At 40.9% G+C, this 24,188-nt stretch overlaps 2 protein-coding genes across 2 annotated transcripts in view; one reads left to right on the forward strand and one right to left on the reverse strand.

Annotated features, from left to right (window-relative positions):
• Positions 1-103: 103 nt before the first annotated feature.
• lars1b (leucyl-tRNA synthetase 1b) lies at positions 104-20,305 on the reverse strand. Its single transcript, XM_062406044.1, has 32 exons — positions 20,188-20,305; positions 19,685-19,806; positions 19,496-19,583; positions 19,293-19,373; positions 18,799-18,936; positions 18,366-18,527; positions 17,921-18,033; positions 17,509-17,572; positions 17,192-17,280; positions 16,809-17,034; positions 16,611-16,698; positions 15,951-16,027; positions 15,538-15,591; positions 15,269-15,409; positions 14,572-14,649; positions 14,340-14,425; positions 14,037-14,102; positions 13,798-13,880; positions 12,402-12,540; positions 11,678-11,890; positions 11,063-11,120; positions 10,631-10,694; positions 9,242-9,425; positions 8,605-8,695; positions 8,203-8,343; positions 6,745-6,885; positions 5,141-5,251; positions 4,825-4,935; positions 3,187-3,291; positions 1,903-1,998; positions 1,232-1,364; positions 104-1,091 (listed from the first exon to the last, which is right to left on the reverse strand). Exons 1-32 carry the CDS (start codon positions 20,191-20,193, stop codon positions 886-888), a joined length of 3,555 nt encoding a protein of 1,184 aa, XP_062262028.1. The 5' UTR covers positions 20,194-20,305; the 3' UTR covers positions 104-885.
• A 274-nt stretch (positions 20,306-20,579) lies between these two features.
• The window catches only part of rbm27 (RNA binding motif protein 27), a gene marked incomplete in the record, with an annotated part of 14,988 nt that continues 11,379 nt past the window's right edge, over positions 20,580-24,188 (forward strand). Inside the window, 4 exon segments of the mRNA XM_062406269.1 lie at positions 20,580-20,750; positions 22,060-22,178; positions 23,137-23,264; positions 23,435-23,511. Coding sequence (XP_062262253.1) covers positions 20,692-20,750; positions 22,060-22,178; positions 23,137-23,264; positions 23,435-23,511 — 383 coding nt within the window.

A 24,188-nucleotide genomic window follows, 5' to 3' on the forward strand; every position in this document is an offset into this window, starting at 1 on the left:
GCATCAAGGAAGCAGGGACGATGTATTAACATAAGATAAGTGGTTGGTCAGCAGCGAAACAGGCAATGTGGTGCACGTTTGTTCATTGAAAACACTTGAAAGCTTCATCATACAAATAGTTGCTTATTTATTGTGTCATATCAAACAGGAGAAATGGCCCAAAGAGAAAGGTCAACTTGAACAGACAAAGAACAAACAGAGAAAAAAAATCCTGGTCTTATACTTTCACTCTCCACCTTCTGGAGATATTTGTCTTGATTCTTGCTTTTCTCACACCATTAAAGATCCTAAGCTATGCAATAAAGACCGGGTGGTCACAGCATTTTATCAGTGAGTAGAGGTTATAAAAACCATGAACCATCTGTTTGGTTCAGATCAAACCCAGATGTGAGAGCACAACTGGATGAGTTGTTGTTGTTGTTGTAAAAAACAAAGAAGGAAGATAGAAGGTCCCATTTAGAGTCAGATATTCCCTGAGGCAGCGTTCAGCAGTGACGAGATGAAGAAGAGTGAGAGCTCAGCGACGCATCAGTGAAACGTGTCAGGCTTGGACATTGTGTTGGCACGTTTTCTATTCCTTACGTTTATTTTAATTTCTTTGTCTTTTAACACCTTAGAATCAACTTGGAAATATGTGTTTCTCACTTTAATATGTTACTCCAGGTGGTTTTGATGTTTGTTATCTTTCAGATCTAACACAAAGTGCTGTAACAAGGTCTGCAAGTGTAGAAACACGGACTATAAAAACACCTTTGAGTCAGTGTACAATGTATACAAGTCAAAATGACATTTTTATCATATTTCATGATGCATTTTTCCAGAATGTTTCTCTGCTGAACGTGCCACCATGCTATTGTGTGTCTGTATGTGTGTGTCTTAGTTTCTCTAATGAACCAGATAAACCAGAGAGTCGCCGACGTCCACGGTGAGGCCGTTGTCAGACAGAGTGACTCTCTTCTCCTCCAGGTTGACGCTGAACACAGATTTACTGGAAATGGGCAGCTTCCCCTTTTCCTCTTGTCCCAGGACGGGCACCTGGCGAGGCCCCATCATTGGGTCCTCATACCTCATCAGCTTCACTCTGGACAGGTCTGGTGTAAGAGACAGAGGCACACAATGACTGATAGAATCTTTTTATATTTTAATCCTCTTTGATTGTAACATTAGTCTTTGTATATTATACATAAAAAAAAACTATAGTTAATGAATTTGTGCAGTTTATCTTACAAACCTTTGAGGAGTCTGTTGACCTTGGACAATCTACGGATGAGGCTGTCTCTGCTGTCCCCCTGTCGGACTTCAACCTTTGTAGAGAACATGCCATTGCAGGGCTGAGGGTTGACCAGGGACACGCACACTCCAGGCTGGGTAGACAAAGGAACAACACAAATGATCATTAGTTTGAATGTGAAACAACAACTGTTATAATCACAAATGATGAGCACAGTTGAATAATCATACAGAAAAAAAAAAAAAAATCAAGTGCAAGCATAAAGCAAATATGCAGTTCAGCAAAATGAGATCTTAAAGCTGAAATGTGAATGAAAAGATTAAAGTGTCAATTTAATATGCAACAATAGATTGTATAAAGAAATTACAAATTTATTCCCTTAAGAGTCATCAATAAATAATCAAGTCATAAAACATAGAGTGTGGAATCTCACAGTCTTGATAGAAACTGCTCTGAGGTCTGGTGCTGCGGCAGTGACTCTTCTGTATCTCTTGCCTGATAGCAGCAGGGCGAACAAGGCTGGAGTGTGTAATGCCTTCGAGTGTCCTCTAGAGGCACCTCGCCGATATCAAACATAAACCTACACCTGTCTAACACATACACACACACACACACACAAAGACACATACATGCACACAGACACGCACAAAGTCTGCCCTGAGAGAAATTACCTCCGATCTGAAAACACTGAACGGTTTCCCTGGGCAACACTCCTCCTTCACTTTGTCGTCACCCTCGGATGCAAACAGGATGTCGATCTTCTCCAACTATAGTGTATTTGAATCAAAAAAAGAGAGTACACAGAATAACAAGATTGTTAACAAGAAGAAAACTCTTCAGTCACATTTCATTGAATACACACTGAACAGGCTTGAATTCAACACAGTCGAGTTTTTTTACGGCAGAGGAAAAATCGAAAACCACATAAAGCACTTCTCTGCTGATCCTTCATATTAACTGCCACCTCTCAAGCCTGTGGTGTTGTTTCACAAAAGACAGATTTGGTGTCGTTTCTGGGACCATTCGTCTTCTGCTGCGATCGTTCACACACCTGGGAATTGGTTTCAGGCGGAGTATTAGTTGTTTTTCTCTTTCCTGTGGTTAAATCTGTGCTGGTTTTACAAACTTATCTCGGGGCTTCACTTTTCAACTGGACTAAGCTCCTGTGCAGACATAAGAATTAAGGGCTTTCCTGACCAACAGCCGATCTCAGGATTGTCTCAACCTTTCTTTTGCAGAAGTGGTGAAAAGCTGTAAAAAGGAGGTAAATTTCAAGAAAACAAACAGACACAAGACAAACAGAACTTTGTCAAGTATACATCTTCAATTATTGGGACATATTTGGAATGAGTGGTTGCTTGTGGTTATTGTCCAACATTGACAAATTTTGTATCAATAAAATTCAGAGCCCTCAGGTGTGCTTTCTGTTTGAACAGACACCTTTTTTTCCACAGAGGACAGTCCTCCACCAACTTGGGATTGATATTTCTTTGGACAGTATCTCCAGACGATTTACTTTTGGAGCTGACCAGTCATGGATGAGGGTGTGGGGGATGACACCACCTCATTAGAGAACAGTGTGCTGGTGTGAACATGCACAATAAAACTTTACACAGAATCCTGCCTGGCAGCCAAAGACAGTAAAATCTTTATGGATGTTTTAATGGCCACCAGAGTGGGTAGGATTTCTCCCTGTTCTGCTGATGGTCAGTCTGATTATGTTGGAGAAATGTAATAAAACTGTAGATCCAGTGGTTTAGTTAGCAGGATGAACTATAGGATGTCCACCTTCACACACAGCCCTCTCACTCAAAGGGGATGGGGGGGATGACTGACTGGGGATGGCAGGTTAACAAGGGGAATGAATCTTTGGTCAATTTGGTTTGAAGGGGATGCGATCCCCCCTATGATGCAGCTTGAATGTTGTATAATTCTGAGACTGGTTGATAACGCACCTCAAGAGAATTGGTTAAGTAGACCAGGTTTTCCACCAGAACTGCCCGCTCATCAAACTCCAGCTCCAGTTCCAAAACCCTGGACCCGTTCTTCTCCAGGTTCTCCTACAGAACACAAACAGAATCATATGAGATGCTGACTTCGCTAATGGACATTTATTCACGTAAATAATACTGAGAAATGAAGAAGTTAACACTTTGACTTTAAATTTCCTAGGTTTCTAACATGCCAGCAATTTGTAGAATAACAGGAAAATTGATATTTAATCCACACACTGAAAACATCAGATATAATTCAGTATCATGCAGAATATTCATTGCTTTGCTGATGTTGCTGCCACAAGATTAAGAAAAAGATGTCAAAACAAACCATCAAACAAAAGGAAAGCTTGGGGAGAAAAGCTCAAAGGCTTTAGAAACAAACCGCGGTCCTACACAAAGCTCTTCATGACTATTTATTAGTTTCATTCAGTTCGATCACAGTGGAGTAAACAGAAACACCTGAACAAAGCCCTGAGCACCTGGGAATATTAATCTGCCTCAACCCTGTGATCTATTAGCAACTTGAGCTCAAGTTAATATATAACGGAAACGATAACTTCTTTTGAGACTGTAAACTTTAAACAAAAACCTCATCTAAAAGCAATGAGGTTTTTTGGAAGAAATTTAAATATTTAGAATACAAATCAGCTAAATTGTGAAAGCTGGGAATAAGAATAAACAAAGACTAAAGAGTCGCAGCCGAGTTGGTGCTTAATAAACAGACAACAAATAATTTTTGAATTTTAATGAACAAAAAAGTTACTAAGAAAAGTGAGCTTTCCATTACTTAACACATTGCATAGAAACTCTGTAGAGACTGCTGGGGTACTTGATCTACAGAGTGTTATGATGTTCAAACTGTTTTGATGTATTGGCAACCGCTTTGCCATTGTTTGTCACAAAGAGGGGGGGGAAGACACAAAGCAAAAGAGCCTTTGAAAAACGCAGACTGAAAACAATTCAACAGAACTACCAGAGCAGACTTTAGACTAATCAGAGGCAAAGCTGTACACAAACACAAAAGATAAGCCACCTCGCAGACACATTGTGTAAAGAGCTTCTCAGTCGGTAAACAAACTCAGCTTGAACAGATAAGACATTATAGCATGTGTGTGTGGACGGCTGACATTCAATATCTCGATTGTGAGAAAAAAGGATGCTTTAATTTGAAGCCTGCGTTAGAGGTGGTCCGGACGTGCCTTTTGAAAATGATAACCCTGGCTAATGTCACTATTTGGCTTATAGGCTACTGTCTTGAAGCCTCAAGCTTAGTATTTTTTCTAGCACCATCTTGGTTTTAGGAAACTGGATGTAACCATATTCAGAGGAGTGGTGGGTGGAGCCTGACTGAGAGCTTGAGTACTGCCTCCCCACCTACACCTGGGACTTGCACGCCCCAAAGCATGATCATCTATTCTACTCTTAATGGGGCCACGAATTACAAAAAGAACATCAGACTTGAAACTACACATCGAGAACATTAACCTGTGGAGATACATACTGATGCTCTATGTCCGTCATGGATCCAGTCTATGTTCTTTACACAGACACAAACAAACAATACTATACTGTCCTCTCCAGCTCCTCCTGACGTACCTTGATCATGGCCACGAAAGGCATCGCTTTCTTCATGTATTTCTTCAGCTCAGGCAGGGCTCCCAACTCGGTGGCTATCACTTTGTTGTCAGGGAGGACGCCGTTGTTGCTCTGGACCGATGCCAAGAAAAAACAAAGACAGGAGAAGATGAACAGGAGCAGAGAGACAGACGGGGAACTGGGCAACTGATGAAAAACATGATCATCTAAGACACAATTTTAAGGTGTGTCAGTGAATCACTACGCTGTGGACCGCTGTACTTTTGCATACATATTAAATATGCTGGGTATGAATGATGGCCTGTTTGTTTCTCACCTTGTAGTGCTTGCCGAGCAGGGATAAGGCACTGTGCTGCCACGGAGGGTAGCTCTTGGCCACATAGATGTTGCAGTGCGAGGGCTTGGCCGGGGGCTTTGTGTCTCCTTTCTGTTTATATTGAAAAAGGAGAATTTCAGATTCATCTCATTCATCCTGATCATCAGGCAAATCAGCAAACTGTGCGCCTGGATGCATCAAGAAGCCAGCTGTGGTGCGTGTGCGATCTTCCACGATGAAGATGGGCATCTGTGAACTTACATTACATGACAGCTGTCAAGTCGACTCTATTCCTGAACAGTATGCATGACTGTGTGTTCCAAATTAATGTTATGTCTATAAATTAAACATTAAGAAAATTAGAGAAAGCTGTCTAATAGGCACACAATGCGTTTTTCCTTTACAGCTGAGAGTTATACAGCTTTAAATGTATCAATGTCTGAGGAGCAAAGGAAATACACTTTATCCTCTTCCCTATCATCCCTCTTTTTTGTCTCTGTGGCACCAAACATTTGCAACAAATAACAGTGATTGTAAGCATTAGATGTTGCCCTTTTGAAATACTTTCAATATTAATTTTGCTTACATCCCTACCACTCTACGTTCAGTATTGGAGTTCAAACCTGTTAAACAATAAAATAAAGTTTTTAAGTGTGTCTAAAAGGTTTCAGGATGTCATGGTAGAGACAGAGGGTGATACTAACAACCAGAAAGAGACTCTGGTGCAGTGTCAACTTCAGAGAAACAAAAATTTAAATTCACAGTGGGTGAATCAATTTGACCTGCCACAAATTTTAATGATTTTTTTCCCCTGGCACAGGTCTCTCCACCAAGGTCAGAGCTAATTGGTTCAGTACCTTTCCTATAATCCTAGTGACAAACAAAGAGACATAAAAACATAATCTCTTCAGTAGAAGCAATATCGACAGCTGCTACATGTTGAAAGGGATTTCTACACATGTCAGCATGCGTGACACGAGGTAAGAGAAAGTGTTGAGGGGATGGGGATACCCAGAGATCACAAGTCAGGTAGAACTCATTTTGGTTAAACAATATTTGTTATGTTAAGTTTTCAAGTGGGAAGTCCCCTCACTTTGTAAGAAGGTGATTGTTTCATACTTGAAATAGCTGCATTCCTAATCCACTTCAATGTCAAATCCACACTGTGGAAAGTACTAAATATTCAGGAAATCATTTATATGAACAGCAAATATGTTATTCAACGAAGCTTGAGCTATTTTTAAACAGGAACAGATTCATTAAGGGATTTGAAATTATTCATATTTGTTCAGAACCCTGTTTCAGACATGACAGAGTGCTGCAGAATCCCCGCTCTATTATTGGCTGCTGCTTCCTGATAATGTTTCCTCCATTCTCTGCCTCATTTTTCTCCCATCAAACAACAAGGAAACTGTTAAACAATACCTGACATAGAAAAGACTCCAATATAATACTCTGTGATTTAATTACTACATTCAACACAGACTTTTCATTAAAACTGTTAAAACAAATCCCATAAATTCCAAATCATTTACACACATTCACTTAGAACAATCCATTGCAGCAGTGCAGTAGAGTGGGAGTGAAGCATACACATATCGTACCTTGCTTTTTGGAGGAAGCATGTAAGCTTTGAATCTCAGTCGGAGGTCGTGTGCAGTCTCCATCAGGTACTGGGAGGAACGAATCAGAATCTCGTCGACTGGACCCGCCACAGGCCAGGACGCCTTCATCAGAGAACCAGTCTGTCGGGGGAGAGGAAGGTAGAAGGCTATCGATTAGAGGAAACTGCTGTTGAGGATACTAATTTTAAGTAAGTGTTAAAAAAAATACTAAAGTTTGAGGCCCACTGGAGGCAATTAAACAACAAAGCCAGAGGTTCATGCACCTTGATAATAAAAAGGTGGAACGCATACATAGCCAGGTGGAATTTTGTTTATATAAAACCATAATTTTGTATGGGGTCTATGTTAGCATCACACCTAAACCAGAAAAACTTTAATACATGGTTATCTCATTGTTTAACCTGATCTGTCAGCTTCGGTGCCTCTCAACGCCATGTGTTAACTCATGTGTGTGTATTAAATGAGTATTGATTTGCTCTGGAAATTTAGTGTTTGTTTTGTTGGACTATAGTTTAGTTTATTTTTTTTCCTTATTTCATTGTACACTTCACCTATACACTCCTTTTGTTAGTTTACTAGACCTCATGTGTGGCAGCCTTTGTGTATTTAGTTACTTATATGAAGGACAGTTAAGTTTAATTAGCAGACAGTGTTTCTTTTGTTTGAAACCATCAGTCAGGGGAGTAGGGACAGGCTTTAGGAAGAGGGCCTGTTTTTGTGTATTTTATGATTTGGCGTCACCCTCCGCCTCAACCCTTTGTGTCTCATTTTTGTTCACTTTTGTTTATGTAAATCATTTTGGCACTATCACAATAAAAGGCTGCGTTGCCAGACACCATGCGTGCTGTGCTGCTTCCCTGACACCGAGACCAAAACCGGGTTGTAACACGCATGTTTTCCTTATATCATGCAGCCCTAGTGCCAATCTCTCCGTTTTGTGCACTGCTGTGACCAATGAGTGCCTCGCAGCTCTTCAGCTCGCGGAGCTGAACACATGATTGATGAAAAACACTGGTTGTGGGGCTTTTGTTGTTGCTAAGCGACGACTGAAAAGCCCATATACAGAGCAGCAGCAGCGCTCTTTCATATTCATAAATTTGAGTGTTAAATATATTCTTGGCTCTCTGTTCTGTGGGGAGCGTGAAGCGGTGTGTGTCGTCCTTCCCTCGCAAAGAGAGAAATGAAAATGTAAAGACAAACTCCTGGTGGACACAAGCAGGGAAAAATGTGTCAGTAGCTATTTCACACATGTAACTAGCATCCATTTCACATCGTTGATCCCAGGTGTAATCATGAAATGTTACTCTACACAAGATGATAAAACATCTCCTTTGAGAGTTTCTGTTTTAACTCCCGCAAATAGAAGAGGGGAGAGGATGAAAGCCTCCGTCAGAACACGAAAACAACAGCATGATTCCAAATTCTTATGTATCTCACCTTGCCCAACAGACCCCAGGTGTATTCACAGAGGTGGGGGCAGATGGGGGCCAGCAGCAGGGTTTGTCTCTCGATGAACTGGAAGACAAGGTCCCTGTGCATTCCCTCAATAGCCAGCTCACGGTACTTATCTTTGGCTGCCTGCACACACACACACACACAAAAAACAAACAAACACAACAAACAAATCTCTGGTTTTATACGATTCCCAAACTATCCCATTCACTTGGTTCCATCCAGTGAGTGCACCTCACGGTCAGAATGAGCTCTCAGTCATGTTGTGCTCCAAATACTGTTTAACTCGTTAATTGAGTATCTATTATGTCATCTCATTAGATTGGGATGAAAAGCCTGATTGTCTGTCACATGAAAGGATTATTACAAGAGCATTTCTTTATTTACCTGGAACTCAAAGAAGCCGCTCTTCAGAGCCTCCTTGTACATCATCCTGTCGTAGTGCTGCTCCGTCTTCAAGATGCCTGCATTCATCTCACTGAACAAAAAACCAAGTCCTTTCAATCACTCTGCAAAAACCTAAATGTTCCATTCATGTGCCACAAGCTCAGCAAGGTCAGGATCTTCCGGGGGAATCAAAGGTTCAGACTGTCTTCATAACAAGAGTGTCTACTTTTTATTTACAAAAGAATTATCAATTTTCATCCGAGTTTATAAACACACGCTGCAATGCTACATGAAAGAGAGATTCACTTTACTATACATAAACCGATTTAGATGACCTGTGTTGAACCCTGACCCTAACTATCCAATAGTTTGTTGAAAATAGACTAATCCATTGATTGATAATAAAAAAAGTTTCAATTCCTATTTTCTATTCATCACTTATCTATGCATCTCGTGTTAATCCTTTACATTGACTTTGCTCAAGGATGTAAAATTCAGCTCTGCTGTCCCCCGAGATTTAAACACTGTATATGTCCTCAACTAATGTCAAAATATGACCTGGATAATTTATGTGACCTACAATTATTAGTGCCTGACAGCTGCTACCACCACCTCCCAAATGTATTCCTGCATCTACCTGGAAAAGACCCGATCGTTGAAGGTGTCAGCGGGTCCCGTCCTCAGGTTGTTCTGGTTGGCAATCATCTCCTTCACCCACTCCACCCACGTGTAGAGACGCAGGATGCCAGCATCTGCCATCGTTTCTACAAAGTTGGCATCTTCCACGGTGTCGCCGGCATCGGCCAAAGCCAGACGCATACCTGCGAGAGGAAACAAAGACATGTGGCAAACAGGTAGGAGGAGGTTGGAAGAGGAAATGCCAGTTTTCAAGTTTTCCCCTACAATCCGCTTCATTCTCTCCATTGCATTTGTGATTTGCTAAACTATATGAAACCAGCCGTCCTTGAGCCCACGTTACTGAAATAAGCTTTTCTTTTCTCTTCTGCAAAATACTTGGGACAACCAGGCGAAGTTCAGACTAATTGGGAAAAACTCCTCGGTCTGAAAAACTTAAAATAACCTCACAGATATGACTCCAAGCTCTTAGACAGGAAGTCAATTAAATAGGTCTATCTGCCATCAGGCCATTGGGTTCCTTGCCCCTGCGGGGGAACAGCTTCTCGACAGACACATCTATCCATTATTCAGCTCTTTCAGAACATTAAAAAGAATAGAGGGGATAGATCAACTGATGCTTAGATGTACTGAGGGCAGCAGGGATGGATATCAGGGTTAATCTAATTAGAAATGAAATAAGATAACGTAAGCTCCCCTCAAACAAAAGGCTTTACTCTGAACTTAGATTTTGAGAAACCAATCCCGATACTGTGCATCAATTGTCATTCTTGGGCTTAGAACTCTGTGGAAATCTTGTCTTCCTCTCATGTTCCTATAAATATTTGACTTCAGAGCCCACTCATTTTTCTGCTGGAACTCAGTCGTCCCATGGAGAGGCCGACGGTAGCTGCTGCTTTTCAGGAATGACGATTACGCAAATACACCGATTGGAACATATCCGTTGCAATAAAGCTGTTGGACGTTATCTAATTTCTCCTGGTTGAGAGATCATATTGAATGTATGCGGCCCTACTCGTTATATTTAAAGTACACATAATTACTCCACTGAAACTCACTGCTTGCGGCGCACCATAAGGGATCTGATGTATAAAATGGTTCATGGCATCCAATAAACACTTCGGTCGTCTTATGAAGACGGGGCATTTTCTAATTATCTTCCCTGTGGGATAAAAGATGTTTATGGTATAATCAAACATAATGGCCCGTGCACTAGGGACACTCACTGTAATTACTTCTAAATGTACACCTGATGGGTTTGCGCTCATATTTTTCAGTAAATGTGACAGAAATATAGAAATAGAAAACAATTATGATGAGAGAGGAAGAGTGAGTAAAAAGATAAGAAACTCAACACGGGAGCGGCATATCAAGACAAATCTGAATGTACCATCTGCTGAGAACTTGTCAATGGCTTGGGTGAGAGTGAGGAAGTTTCCAGTTGATTTGGACATCTGGTGAATAGAAAAACAGATGTTAGCCGCTCCAGTCTTTCAAGTACGCCCACCCAAGTATAACCGGGTTCATTACGAAGCACAGAGGAATAAAATCATTGAGTCACAGACTGTCTGTGTTTCAATCTATGACAAAGCAAAAGGAAAAAATGCAAATGAGAAGCACAGTAATTAAATTTTCCAGCTTCAAACACTCATCAATTACTGGCACAAAGGAAGAGTAGTTACAACAAATATAAATATGTTAATTTTATAATTTATTAATGTTTAAAACTGAAAGTAACTTATTTATCCTCAGATTCTAACTTCATTTAGAGAAATATATACATTTGTTATAAAAACCTAAACATTCAGGTTATTGGACTTGCCTTTTCAGAGTTAAGGAGCAGATGTCCATTGGCTCTCACTGCTTGTGGCCACTTCCCACTGTAGACGAGAAAGTTCTCATTAGCGTCAGTGTCATCGTCGTTATCATCATCAAGGATGCTGCTCACCTTTTACAATCATTACCCTTGTTATTCTGATAGCCTTTGCACAGAAGAGCGAATGAACATTAGAGCTAGGTGATATTTTCAAAATCAATTCTCCAATAGTGATGTGCATCTCAGAGAAACAAACAAGTGTCCGAACCGACTCAGGGCAAGACTGGACACAACATGTTAAAGTGGAGAGTGAGTTTGAATACTAAGTTGATTTGTGAGCTTTGGAGCTGCCTGTAGGTTAAAGCTAAGAAAAGCAGCTACTCACATTTGCGTCAGATTTACTGCACAAACGTAAGTCTGCCAAACTATTTCTTTATCAATCTATGAATCTTGACATTTGACAAGATATCACTAACGGAAATACAATCAAAACCTTAATTTACATTGCCTTCCACGTAAAAAGATACTTCCTTTTGATTTTAAATCACCTTGTGAGATTTATTACATGCAATAAATCAAGCCTCTCATTTATATGCTATTCTATGAAGTTGGCAAACTCACTTGTCCTTTGGCCACATAGCCACGTGGTTGTACAGGTAATACGACAGGTGATTGGGAACCAGGTCTTTGCCCGACACACGGACGTCCACAGGGTACCAATACTCAAACTCCCTCCTCAGCCTCTGCAGGTGCTCTTTGGGGATGTCAGTCTTGGGGAAGGGCGACGTCTTGAAGAAGATGAAGTCCCACACCTCTCTGGTCATTTGCTGTGGCCTGTGAGAGATAACACGAATAAATGAAAGGTAAGAGAATGGTCAAGGTTAAAATGGGGGGGAGAGGAGGGTGTAATGGGCTGCAGTGAGGCGAGGAGTAATTAAAAGCTTTGTTATGCTCTTTTTTTGTCATGCAGTGTCATTTCTTCTCTGCATTTTATCTCAGTGCTGAGAAGGGGAAATGAGTTTGCCTAAATGAAAGCTGAGCTAGGAACGGATAAAAGAAATTGCAAAAAATGCAGCATTCATCATTAGGTGTATGTTTTATTTATATATTATATATTTTTTTGACTTAATGGCTGAATCATCTTAAAAAATGTCTAACAGGCAGCATCTGTCAGTTGAAATGATTTAGTTCAGTTATTTAATCTGAGTAATTTCTGCCCAAAGTGAAACACGTCTGTGGATGCTTGACAGCGGAACAAGGGCAGGAAAAGACAAAAAATGCTCAAGAGAGCATCAGTTAGGTTCTAACCATGTGTATTTCGGTGTGTGTGTGTGTTTGTCCGTACTTGATGCCAAGTGGTGAGGCTCCCTGTCCGTTGAGCACGCCTCCCTGAAGAAGGTGGGCTACAGTATAGTAAGCCATGTAGATGGTGGAGTCCGATAGTGACTCAATGAGCCAATGCTCGTCCCAAGGAAGCCGCGTTCCTATGGTAACCAGGAGACGTGCACACACACGCACAGACACACATGATCATGAGAAAAAGCGAGTCAAAAATTATGAAGAGCAATTGTTGCCTGCATTGTATTGACACAATCTTTTGTTGTATTGGCCGCCCTGTAAAAGCTGGTTACAAGAAAAACAGCCACACAATGGAGCAAACCCTGGGATTTATTGGATAATCCTTGGCAAACAAGCGGAGTGAAAAATGTCATTGTCAAATAAACTAAACAAAAACACATGTGACAAACCTGTTGTTTTTACAGACAACGGCAACTTGTCTCTTTCTCTCACTGAATCATATTTTTGGTTTTAGGGCTAAGGAAGTGAGAGAAACGGTTCCTAGAGTCTCACGATGTGATCAACCCTGAGAGCCTTCACCTGCTTCCTATGGTTGAAAACTCAAACTTACTGCATGCTTGAGGAATCATTAACATCTACAAGCAGCATGAGCCAAGATTAAATATTAAATTCAGATCACAATGAAATGAATGCACTTCCTCACAGATTTTAATCGACCCAAAAGTAACTCTTTCCTTTAGTTACAAAAGAAAGGGTACAGATCCCACAAAGACAATTAAAGACATTTATCTATTATCCTCATATTTTTATGTTTGAATTATTCTATAGTTTTATAATAATACAGGATAGTGGCACTTGGATTTTTCTGTCTGGAAAAAAAGCCTCTTAAACTTCTGTGAACACATTGATTGAAACACACATTCGATGTGCATCTCTGCATTTGAGCTTTCTGAGCACGGGAAATATTTGCGCAGTGAAAAATATTTTTTGCGTCTACAATCCAGACACAGAAATGAGGAACCTTCACAACCGGTGTGCTGCAATCAAATTTCTGAGCGTCATATCAGCCTGTTCATGTGTAATGCTGGTTGGAACGTTTGTGCAACACATTCTGAGAGTTTGAGGGAAAATTTCAAAGCAAGCATAGACTGTACTGCACTGTACTGTGCTGTGTGCCAGCTGGCATTCTGTCCTCATCTATTCCTGTAGGAGCCGAGAGGCGGACTGTTGCTATGTGCTTTATCATCAGTCCTCTGTCTCCATCTACAGACAATAAGACGACGGGAGCTCCTGATCCTCTTTGGCACAGCTGTAAATGTAGTTTACGGCTGAAATAACATTGCTTTCTATTGAGATGAAGACGAAAACCGCGGAGGAAATCTAAGTTGGATATGCACATTAACATCCACTTGAGACCTGACACGGTGGATGAAAGCACTTACCCAAACCGTAGGTACGGGAGCAGGCGTGCTCCTGGAGCCAGGCCAGAGTTGCCTCAAAGTTTTTCCTGGTCTCGTCACAAAATCTAAACAGATACACATTACACTTGTATTAAACAACAACACACAAGGATACAGTTGTTTGGATTTCAGACAAATCATAGTTTCTAGAGATAATGTTTTTTGCAGTATGACAAATTATTGTTTCTAGACTCTCCAATGAAACCTGGCCACTGACTTACGTTTCCAAAGTTTTGAGTGCGTCGCCGGCCTTCTGCTTCCACTCAGCGTCCCCGTAGTCCAAATACCTGAAAGACACATAACATTGAAAACTTGAGCAAATAGACAGCTTACAATAATCAAACACCATACTTTGAGTTTTTGTCATGAACTTAGATAACAAAAATACTTGAATTTACCTCCACTCAACTAGTGTTTATAAAGACCAATATGCGGCTTCATAGCTGTCAACTGATTTCTTGCCATTACTAATGAACACACTCAATGTTATAAAGCCCAGAGATTCCTATGATCAGAATACTTACCACTGGTCACAGAGAGCGACGACACACACATCAGCTGAACGTGACATCACCTGTTTTTCGGGCTCCATGTAGATCATGGCCTCACCCTGTGATAGATTAACACAGAGCCAACATCATTAAATTCAGCATGGCAAAAAGAAAGCTCCAAGCACAATCCAGGATAAAGCCAGAGCTGCAATTTTTCCTGCCACATGTAACGTGATGCTTTATTTTTATGACTAGAAGGTCTTACCCTCTCCACCAGCATCTTCTGAATGGGCTTCTTGACATCTTGGACCTTCTGTCCCTTGTAGCCATCAACCAGCATTATCTAGGACAGGAACACATAAAGGTATATTATTTCTACTGGTTTCATTCACAATTCTTGAACCTCTGCAGTTTGTTCTTCAAATCACAAAGGATCATAAACGGCTCAGTGGGAAGACACGTCCTCATTACATACACATGTGCTCTGCTTGAGATGGGGCTGCATCGCCCCCTGCAGATTGTGCCTACACTTATGTCCCCTTCCTTTTAGATTTACAGTCCTGTGACAGTGAAAGCAGATTAATTTGAACATTTTTAAATAAACTATGTCATAATATAGGGACAGTAAAAAAAGGGGGCTAAGCAAAAGATGAAAAGTAAAAGCACTGAGGCCCATCTGTGTGTGTGTGTTTGTGTATCTTGTACAAATTCAGGATGCTCTCAAACAAACTCTCTTACCACTAGATAGAACCAAACTGTGTGAGAGCAACACATGACTCTAAGCCTGCAATGAATAATTGATTGTTGCCTCCAGGTGTGAAACACTATGTTTGTATCTGTGAGATAAATCTTCAAACTTCAAACCTTCACTTTAATCCACGTGGGGATCGCAGGGGGGCTGGATTTCTGCTGATCTATGTAGACATTTTGTTTCGCTTGTAAACCTTGTAAAGTCGACTCACCCCTTCATAAAACCCTTTCAGGTAGACCTTCTCCTTCGCCTCAGCCAACTTCTCTTTGTCATTCTGGCTCTGGATCTTCAGCTCATCACACACCACAGGAGCCGAGAGGTTCCCATAGCCGGGAATCTCTATGATAGGGATCTGATATGTGTGCACAAATAAAAAAAGTACAGTTGATGGACTCTGAATTACTATTCAAATGTATGTCTTTTAACTAGGACTGATGGGTTCACTGCAACAAGAATGAAATCAGACTGACATCAGCTTACCGGCTCAAAAGGCAACACCATCTTGTCCTCGATTCCATACTTCTCCCGTAGAGCCTTTTAAGGAATACAAGCACTAACAGCATCAATACAAATCAAAATCTATCATGTGCCTTTAAATACACGTAGTTCATTCCTCAGGGAGCAAGGAATTGAATCTATCACACCTTCTCAATCCCTTCAAATGTTTAATAATATTGGTTTTCAAAATGCATTATAAATTATAAACCTGTTTTCTTTTATTGTGTCCGCTTAGACCACAAACAAATCACAGAAATTCCAAAACCCAAACCTGAGCTTACACAGAGATAAATTGGTTCAGTTTCAGTGGTTCTTGGTAGCAAACTTAATTTGAGGTATAAAGAAAACCTGGATGGCAGCAGAGCAGAGATTTAGCTAAATGTCTGTAACCTCACCTGTTTTTTCTTGATGTCCCTGAGAGCAGCGATGTCATCAGGAGCGTCTGAGGGGACACTGGTAACAATCCCAGTACCTAAGGGAGACAGACAGGGCACAACATGTATTTATGCAAATCAGGAAGTTAGGTCTCCCTGGGATACTTTAAAAATACCGTATACAAATTTAAAGCTACAAAATGTTAATTTCTACAACTGCCAAGTTGCAGTGGGCAAGGCGTTATTTCCAATTCACCCTCACTCATTGCTTTACATGTCCCAGATTGTATGGCACCTCAATGAAATGTTGCCATTTCAACTAAACCTCTTTCCTTATACATCCCAACAAAAATCCAATAAGTCGAAGAAGAATGAGGGATCAAGCCCTGTGCATCAAGTATTACCTACAGTGACAAGAGCTGGAATAAATTATACATTTGATGCATTTAAAGAGCATTTTCTTGAACTTTTCAACAACTGCTAAATCAGCATAACATCCCTCTCCTCAAGGGTATTCTGACTGCACTGTGCAAAACTGACAAATAATCCTTTCAACAGCCAGGGCATAATGTGGCATTATTCTGCCTTTCAGAACCTTTTAAAAATAGATCTAACAACACTACCTCTATTGATTAATTTATCTCTTCACCATCAGTATATACACAGTTCCTTGACTCGTACCTTTGTCCTCCTTGATGGTAAGCATGGGCAGAGCGTAGATAATCTTATAGGAGGTCAGAGGTGCACTCAGGGCACAGCCCAGTATATCCTACGCAGAGGCAAAAAAGATTGAGTGATTGAAAATTGGTAGATCAGAAGAACCTGTATTAACTTTGGTCACTTGGTGGCAGCAGAAAGTAGCAGACAGGAAATGAGTACCTGTCCCAATATTTCCATGACCAAGGGCACCACTCCATTCTCTTTGGTGAAGCCCTGGTAAGACATGTTCCTGGCAGATCTACTGGTGCTGATGAAAATGTCTCCGTTGGTTGTCTCAAAGGCGATGTACTTCATGTCGGGTCTCACCCAGCAGTTGGTCTGACCGAACATGGTCTCTGGTCTCAGAGTGGCAGCAACCAGAAAGATGTTTTTCCCTTTCATGCCGCTGTGGGGAGGAGAGCATCGACATTATAACTTCAACATCACAGCTAGACTTAGTTGTATCGTATTTATCAGTATCAGAAACATACTTAAGAGCATGTACAACTTGTTCTTCCCAACCTGAATAACTGGTAATAAGAGCTGCGTTTGTAATTTGTCACCTGCTGTAAAAGACCTTGGACTTGAATTTTGCTGTGTACGGCTCCACCACCTTCATCTTGACGAGAGTGTACTCCTGAGGTCCAACTCCCTGCAGGTGAGGGGGAAACGTTATTATTACATTTTCAGCCAGAACAAGCAAAAAAATAAAATGGTACTTCATATTAAATCCAATGCCTATGATGTGAGAAGTAGTGTGGTCAAATTGTAGAAGCTCAATCTCTTTTAATGTTTTCTATAGGATCCACAATTGATCGTATAAGATTATCATAGTTTTTTCTCAACTAATATTTCATTTCATTGAGCCAGATGAGTGTACCTCGCCTGTCTGCCGGTCATGATCCATGCAGGGCTGCCCATCCCTGGGGGAGTAGATGGTGTACCTGCAGAGGAGTCAAACAAGGTGATATTTACAACTAAAAGAAAATGTAATCCCGCAAAAAATAAATGAAACTGCTGCAGACCAAAAGTAGAATGTTGAGGTCAGTTATCTATCTACCGCATTAAGACAAATGCTATATAAAATAGACTTGCCATGCTTTACCCAATTAAACCAAATGACAGTGCCACATTCTCCCAGGCTTTACGATTCAATGCTGGTGACAGCAGCTTAGATAAAAGCGTTCCTTATTTACTCAGTGTTCACTATTTCACTGGAAGAATGGCGCTACAAAGCAAGTAAAAAAAATCCAACCTTTAAATTCTATTAAAAACCTCTGGACTCATCTAACCTTTTGCCAAACTTGATCTTCTTTCTCTCCTTCAGTGTGATGAACTGCCATCGGACGAAAGAGTCGTAGAAGGGGTTCACATCTGTGGTGATGAATGAACGCCTCCAGTCCACCTGTGACATGATAACACGTAAACATAATTCAGGTACAATCTATTTAATTCAATTCTCGATCATATTAAACTCAAGACTAATAAAGCTTGGCAGATACATATGAGGTATCAAGAAACATGACTATGAACACATCAAGGCCGCTGTGTAGTGTGTGCCTTTTAATACAGCTGTTCAAATAAATAAACAGCATTATATTCCATGAGGGAAAAAAAGAAATAAGGTAAATCAACACACAGATTTATATATTCTGTTGTATTAAAGGGTCACACACAGACAGATACAGAAACAGTAAGGCAGCTGTTTGCTTGAATTAGATGAATATATTTAGTTACCTTGACACCCATCATTTTGAGGTCTTTAACAGCCAGAGGAGGGAAGTAGTCCAGCCAGTGTTCAGCATTGGCAAACCCGGGGATTTCCTGGTCCTTCAGGCCCAAAGACCTCATAATGTCCCACTGGTAAGTAGAGGATCCAGCTTTGGCAACAGCTTTACTCTATAAGAGGAAAGAGAGAGGGTGGTAATATTATAAATTAAAGGTGAAGCATGCGGATGAAAAAAGTATAATGTGGTTAAGAGAGTAAGAATAATGCATGAGCAAGAGAAATGTTCTAAACATCAAGTCCTATATGTTTATAGGACTTTTCCGGGATTCAATCACATCCTGCTTTCAAATGAAAATACACCGATTCTTTTTAAGGAACAGATTAACTGCTCCAGTGCATAACGTTTGAAATGCCATCAATCTGGTCCCTCAGATCACTGACCTTCTTGCCCTTTGCCTTGTCCTTGATGATGAATTCATCAGATATCTCTGGCTTCTCCTTCTCTTCTTCATCCTCATCTGGAAACTGTGGAGGGTTCCCGTACAGCTCCATCTCTCTCTTCAGCTTGTCTGCACAGGCCTAGTGGGAATGGTATTGAAGTATGAAAACCAGAAAGAAGAAAAAGTCTGTGTGTGTGTGTGTCTGCGGGAGTCATGGAATAATCAAAATAATTAATTAAATATGAATACAAGCTAAAGTACAGTGCTGGTTAAATGAACACCACTTGTCTTTTTTTTGCATTTATTGTGCAAGACCATTTAAAAAGGCATCAGTTTTTTTTTGTGGAATACAAAGTGGGAAGATTATAAAAGGTCATGCAGGTTTCCTTAAAACAATTGATCGTTTATTTTTGTTACAAGGGAATGCTGACAATTGGCATTCCTAAGATTTCACAACACTCAAGTATTGATCGGAGAGAAAAAAGATACACCTACTTTGATTGGCATTCCTGTGCAGTGCAGCCCAAATGGGAAAAGGCATTTTTTCCCTTTCAGAGACTGATAACCAACACCAAACTGCAAGAAAAAGAATGAACAGCAGCCACTCAGAGACCAGTGATCGTAGTTTGACATCTGCATTTCAAGCATCTGTCATACAAAGTTAATTTGAATGCTTCTCTTATTGCTTGAAAACTCACCTCGCACTTTGACAAGCTAAAGGTATGGCCAAGGTGCAACCGGCCGTTCATGTACGGGTAGGGGAAGGTGACAAAGTACTTGTTTTTGCTGGAAGAAAAATAAAATGTTTTAGACTGGTTCAAGTGTGGGAAAGGAAGTAAAACTCCTCTGGAATCAAACAGGTTTCCTCCTCATGACATTTCACTCACTGATTACTTTCCCCAACTGTTGAGGGCGCATCCTGGTCGAATGTCTTCTCCCTCTCCCACTTCTCCTGGATCTCAAGCTCGATCTTCCTCAAGAAGTCCAACTTAGCTGTTCCTTTCCGCTCCTTAAATAAAAAGATAACCAGAGACGAGAGAGTTCATCAGAGGAAAGATACAGTGCGATGATTGCTGCAAGGGAACTCATCACACATGCCATGACAAAGAAAATAAATAAATAAATCACATTTTAATGGACATGTTCATACACGAGAATAAAGATTAATATACGAGGACGGACTATAATAATAACAACAGTCGATAACAGCTGTTACTTCTCGTCCAGCGAGGTCAGATGCATTTCTGCAGTTGTCTCGACTAGCTCAACTAGCTTGTTAGCTAACTCAGCTAACAGCTACAGTAACTTAAAACACTGATATAACGCATCCACTTCCTATTTAAGCGCAAGTACCACTTTCTGCAGGTTGTAAATAAGGACTCGAACCTACCGTCATTTTGACCTAAGTGACCAGCAGGTTATGGCTCGGTTGTTTGAACAGCACAACTAGTTATTCTGTCTGACAGGCTGAACACACGCCGCCGGTGCCTGGCTGACGAGACCAAAAGGAGCACACTCTCGCGAGGTTTTCTGGGACCTGTAGTCCGCTCGACTTTACGGGCGTCTCGTCGTTTCGCATTCAACATACTGAAAAGCATCGTTTCTCGCGATATCGCGTTTGCGGAAAGGTTTCTAATTGAACACACAACCGCAACGTGATTTATGCGGTTATAACGCAACGTGCGTGACTCGGGAAACACGTGAGGGTGACGCGCGTCGGCGGGGCCCGCGTTACGACAGCTCGCCTTGTATTGCCACCGTGCCGTAAAGCGCTTCGTCCCGACCTGCCAGTGAAGAGACCGAAGGCCTGGGAGCTTCTAAATTCATAGACGATGAGAGCAGCCTCGTCCCAGCGCACCTCCGTGTTATAGACAGTGTCCTAGTTCTTCTCACGATGATCATAGAGAATGTGGAAGCCCTGAAGTCGTGGCTTGCAAAACTCCTGGAGCCAATGTGAGTGTTGAAGCCGAATGACATTTAGCTCGCATGCTAGGTAGCCACCGGCGGCGGGGGGGGGTTTAGCTAGCTAGCTAGCCGGGCATCAATGGAGGCTTTTGCGAGGAGCTGATGGCAGATTCTTTACACGAGTTAGCGGGCAGCCTTTTTTCGCTAGCTGACCATTTTTGGTATCAAGCAAGGAAACTATTCGTGCAGCTTGTCTGCTTGTGTGTTGTTATTTTAGCCCGGTTATGGACGTAGTTGACTCACGATCATGTCACTTTATCTCATCCCTGCAGCAAACAGATTCACTCTCTAACAGCTAACAGTTCACTGTGTTGATTTTAATTTAGCTTTAGCGAGTTGTTTAAAATGAGTGGTGCTACCATTTTAAAATGTATAAATAAGCAAGGATTGTTCCCTCTTGAAGTTGCCATTCTATTTTTTTAAATCCCAAATATAAACACTTCAAATGTTAGATGAGTAACGGACGGAGTTGTTGCACAAATGTCGCACACAACTGCACAGATGTGTGTTTTTAGAAGTGATCATGCGAGTGGTAACCCTCGTGCATTGGTAAACAGGTCGTGCAGTAACAGATGACACACACGGGTTCATGTTTCTGGATGTGCTGCCTTTGCTGCTGCACTCTCTGTGACTGTGTGCTTCACGTGGTGCAGTGGGTTGTGTAATGCTGCTTTGACATCATTATGGTTGTGTCTTCTCCATTTATAATTAACTGGCCCGTTCGTAGCATAGCCTCTGGGGGACGCCTTATTTGCAACCCCTTGCATATGTGTCCCATTTCAGGTGTTAATTTTGTGACTGGGCAGGTTTTTGTCTGATCCCTGTTTTTATATGTTAATTTACAAGGTGTTGGTTGGATGTGAAGGTATGGGGGTCAGCTTTACCTGAATTAGGAGATAGTAGTCATGTAGTCTGTTATATGTTGTTTTACCAGTCTGAAGTGTTTGCCAAGGGGCTATTTGTGTTTGTGATATGTGCTAGCCCCACCACTTGAAGGCCTTGTTTGGACATCTGATAGCACTGGTTTTGTTAGGATGGTTCAAATGGTTTGCAGCAGTGAGGAGCTCTGCATGCATCGTTAGGGGTTTTGCTTTGCACTAACAATGATTTAGGTGAATTCACAAAAATTCTACAAGCACAAATAGTTGGAAACTGGCCCACATTACATTTGGTTTAATAATACAATTGAATTAAATGATCTCGTCCAGTTTTTTACACTACGAAATGTTTCCTTTTGCATTGCATCCTATAACCGAGATACCGTGTGCTGATTCTAACGAGACCCTTTACTTTGCAGATGTGATGCTGACCCGTCTGCGTTAGCCAACTATGTCGTGGCTCTGGTGAAAAAGGACAAAGTGGAGAAGGATCTGAAAGCCCTTTGCGCTGATCAGCTTGATGTGTTCTTACAAAAAGGTAAGAGCTCGTCACAAAGCTGTACTGCTTATGTGATTAAAAGCAGCATGCAGTGTAGGGCCTCGCTCTTTCTCGTGGCCCCATGTTGTTTTATGTAATGTAAATATTTTTAATAACTGGTTTTCTTAGATAACTTAAACAAATTTGAAGAGGCAATTGTCAGCCTTTTCTCAAAATACAAACTTTTGCTTGAAACACAACTGCTCATTAGCCTAGAAAGCAAAATATAGCTCATTAAGCATCGTCATAATTAGCCAGTGTGACACTGTTGGTTGCAACAATGACATCAAACTAATGGATCAGTTTTTAATAGTGAATAGTCAAAGTGCACAATAATTAACACTGTCATTTGACATTTTATTCTTAACCATAAGCTTAAGTTATGCATTCAGAGAGGCATAAACTGGACATCCCTAATCTCTACCTCTTGTGGCTTCCCAATATGACCAGTAGAGGGCATGTTATATCATTAGAAAGTACTCTCACTGGAAAAAGCATTAACCTTCTTTGCATGGATTATGATTAAGTGATTTAACTTTTAAATCGTATAATATAAAAATCACAGATTGACAATAATGTGTTAATCAGGGTTTTTTTAGGTTGTTGATGGATACAAACATCTTAGCGATTATTTCATGTTCAGAGTTTTGCATTTTAATATTCTTTCAGTTATTTGTGGATTCCGTTAACCCGTTTATATCCTTTTCATTATGTTATGTTTTTATCAAGTGTTTTTTTTCTTCCATTCCTCCCCTCTGTGTTGTTTCCGGGTATGTTATTCATTTGTGGTTAATTAGACTTTGGATATATTTAGCGCAGCCAGAAGCAGATACATTTGTGCTATAGTATGATTCAGGAGGATTTTCAGTTCATTTCATGCCAGAGGACCAATTTGCTCTTTGAGGGAGAATGATGGAAATATTACATCTTTTCACACACAGTCATTTTGTCATTGCAGAGACAACAGGATTTGTTGATAAACTTTTTGAATGTCTGACGACCAAGAACTACCTGGGAAGTCCCGCTGCCAAGGAGACTCCTAAAGAGGAGGTCAAACCGCCGGCAGCCAAGCCAGATGCTGTGGAGGTAAGAAAAGATGGAAGTGTTAAGTTATTATATATGACACTGTGTGTTATCCGATGCAGCACTCACTCAGATATTGTGACTTTATAACCAATATTCTCTTCTTAAATCTCTTTCTATTTTCAAAGCGTGAAACAGGAGAGTTAAAGTTGCAACTGTTTTTTTCCCTCAAGGCTGAAACACCAGAGGATGAGAGAGAAAACAGGTGGAGGAGAAGTCCTCTGAGAAATCGCTCTGACTTTGAGTCCAGGTATGGCCGTGGCTCCGGGGATCTGTTTCAGCTCGTCTTAATCACCAGGCACAAGTCACACGCAGACCTTATTCTCACATGGAAAATAAACATTTATTTTCCTAATACAAAAATGTCCAGTACACAAACTCACTGCTGATGAAAACCAAATTATTTTGCAAGCCCTAGTTGTGTTCAGATAATAACATTTGGCCGTATCTGAAGGGTTAGTTTCAAATCCCGAACGTCCTCCTGGTACCTTGGTGAAACTCTGGTGTCAAGTAGCCTGTCCCTTGTCTATAACAAATCTATTCCAAAACAGAGAAGACAATACAATACGCATTATACTCTCATTCAAAACAGTAGCTAACGTGTTATGTTGCTTGTGTGAATTACATTTTTTTGCATTTGGTTCGTTAAACATGGCCATGCCACACAAGTCACTTCCTTTTGGGTTTCTCTTTTCTGGGTTAGGGGTTGGTTAAGGTTCACTTCGCTTTTTTAAAGCTGTTGCTATGAAGCTCAACATTTCCTGCAGGTTTTAAGAACTTGCTGCCTTTCAGCGAAATTAAGGTGTTTTGCCCCTAGAAATATTTGAATAGCTTTAATGCCGTTTTAGTAACAGCTAGTAGCAGCAACAGTAAATACACTCACTTAGAGCCGTTCAGAGAGAAGGGAGGGTTTCAAAAGTTTGTGAC

The sequence above is a fragment of the Platichthys flesus genome, chromosome 15, assembly GCF_949316205.1.
Source record: "Platichthys flesus chromosome 15, fPlaFle2.1, whole genome shotgun sequence".
Classification (NCBI taxonomy): Eukaryota; Metazoa; Chordata; class Actinopteri; order Pleuronectiformes; family Pleuronectidae; genus Platichthys; species Platichthys flesus.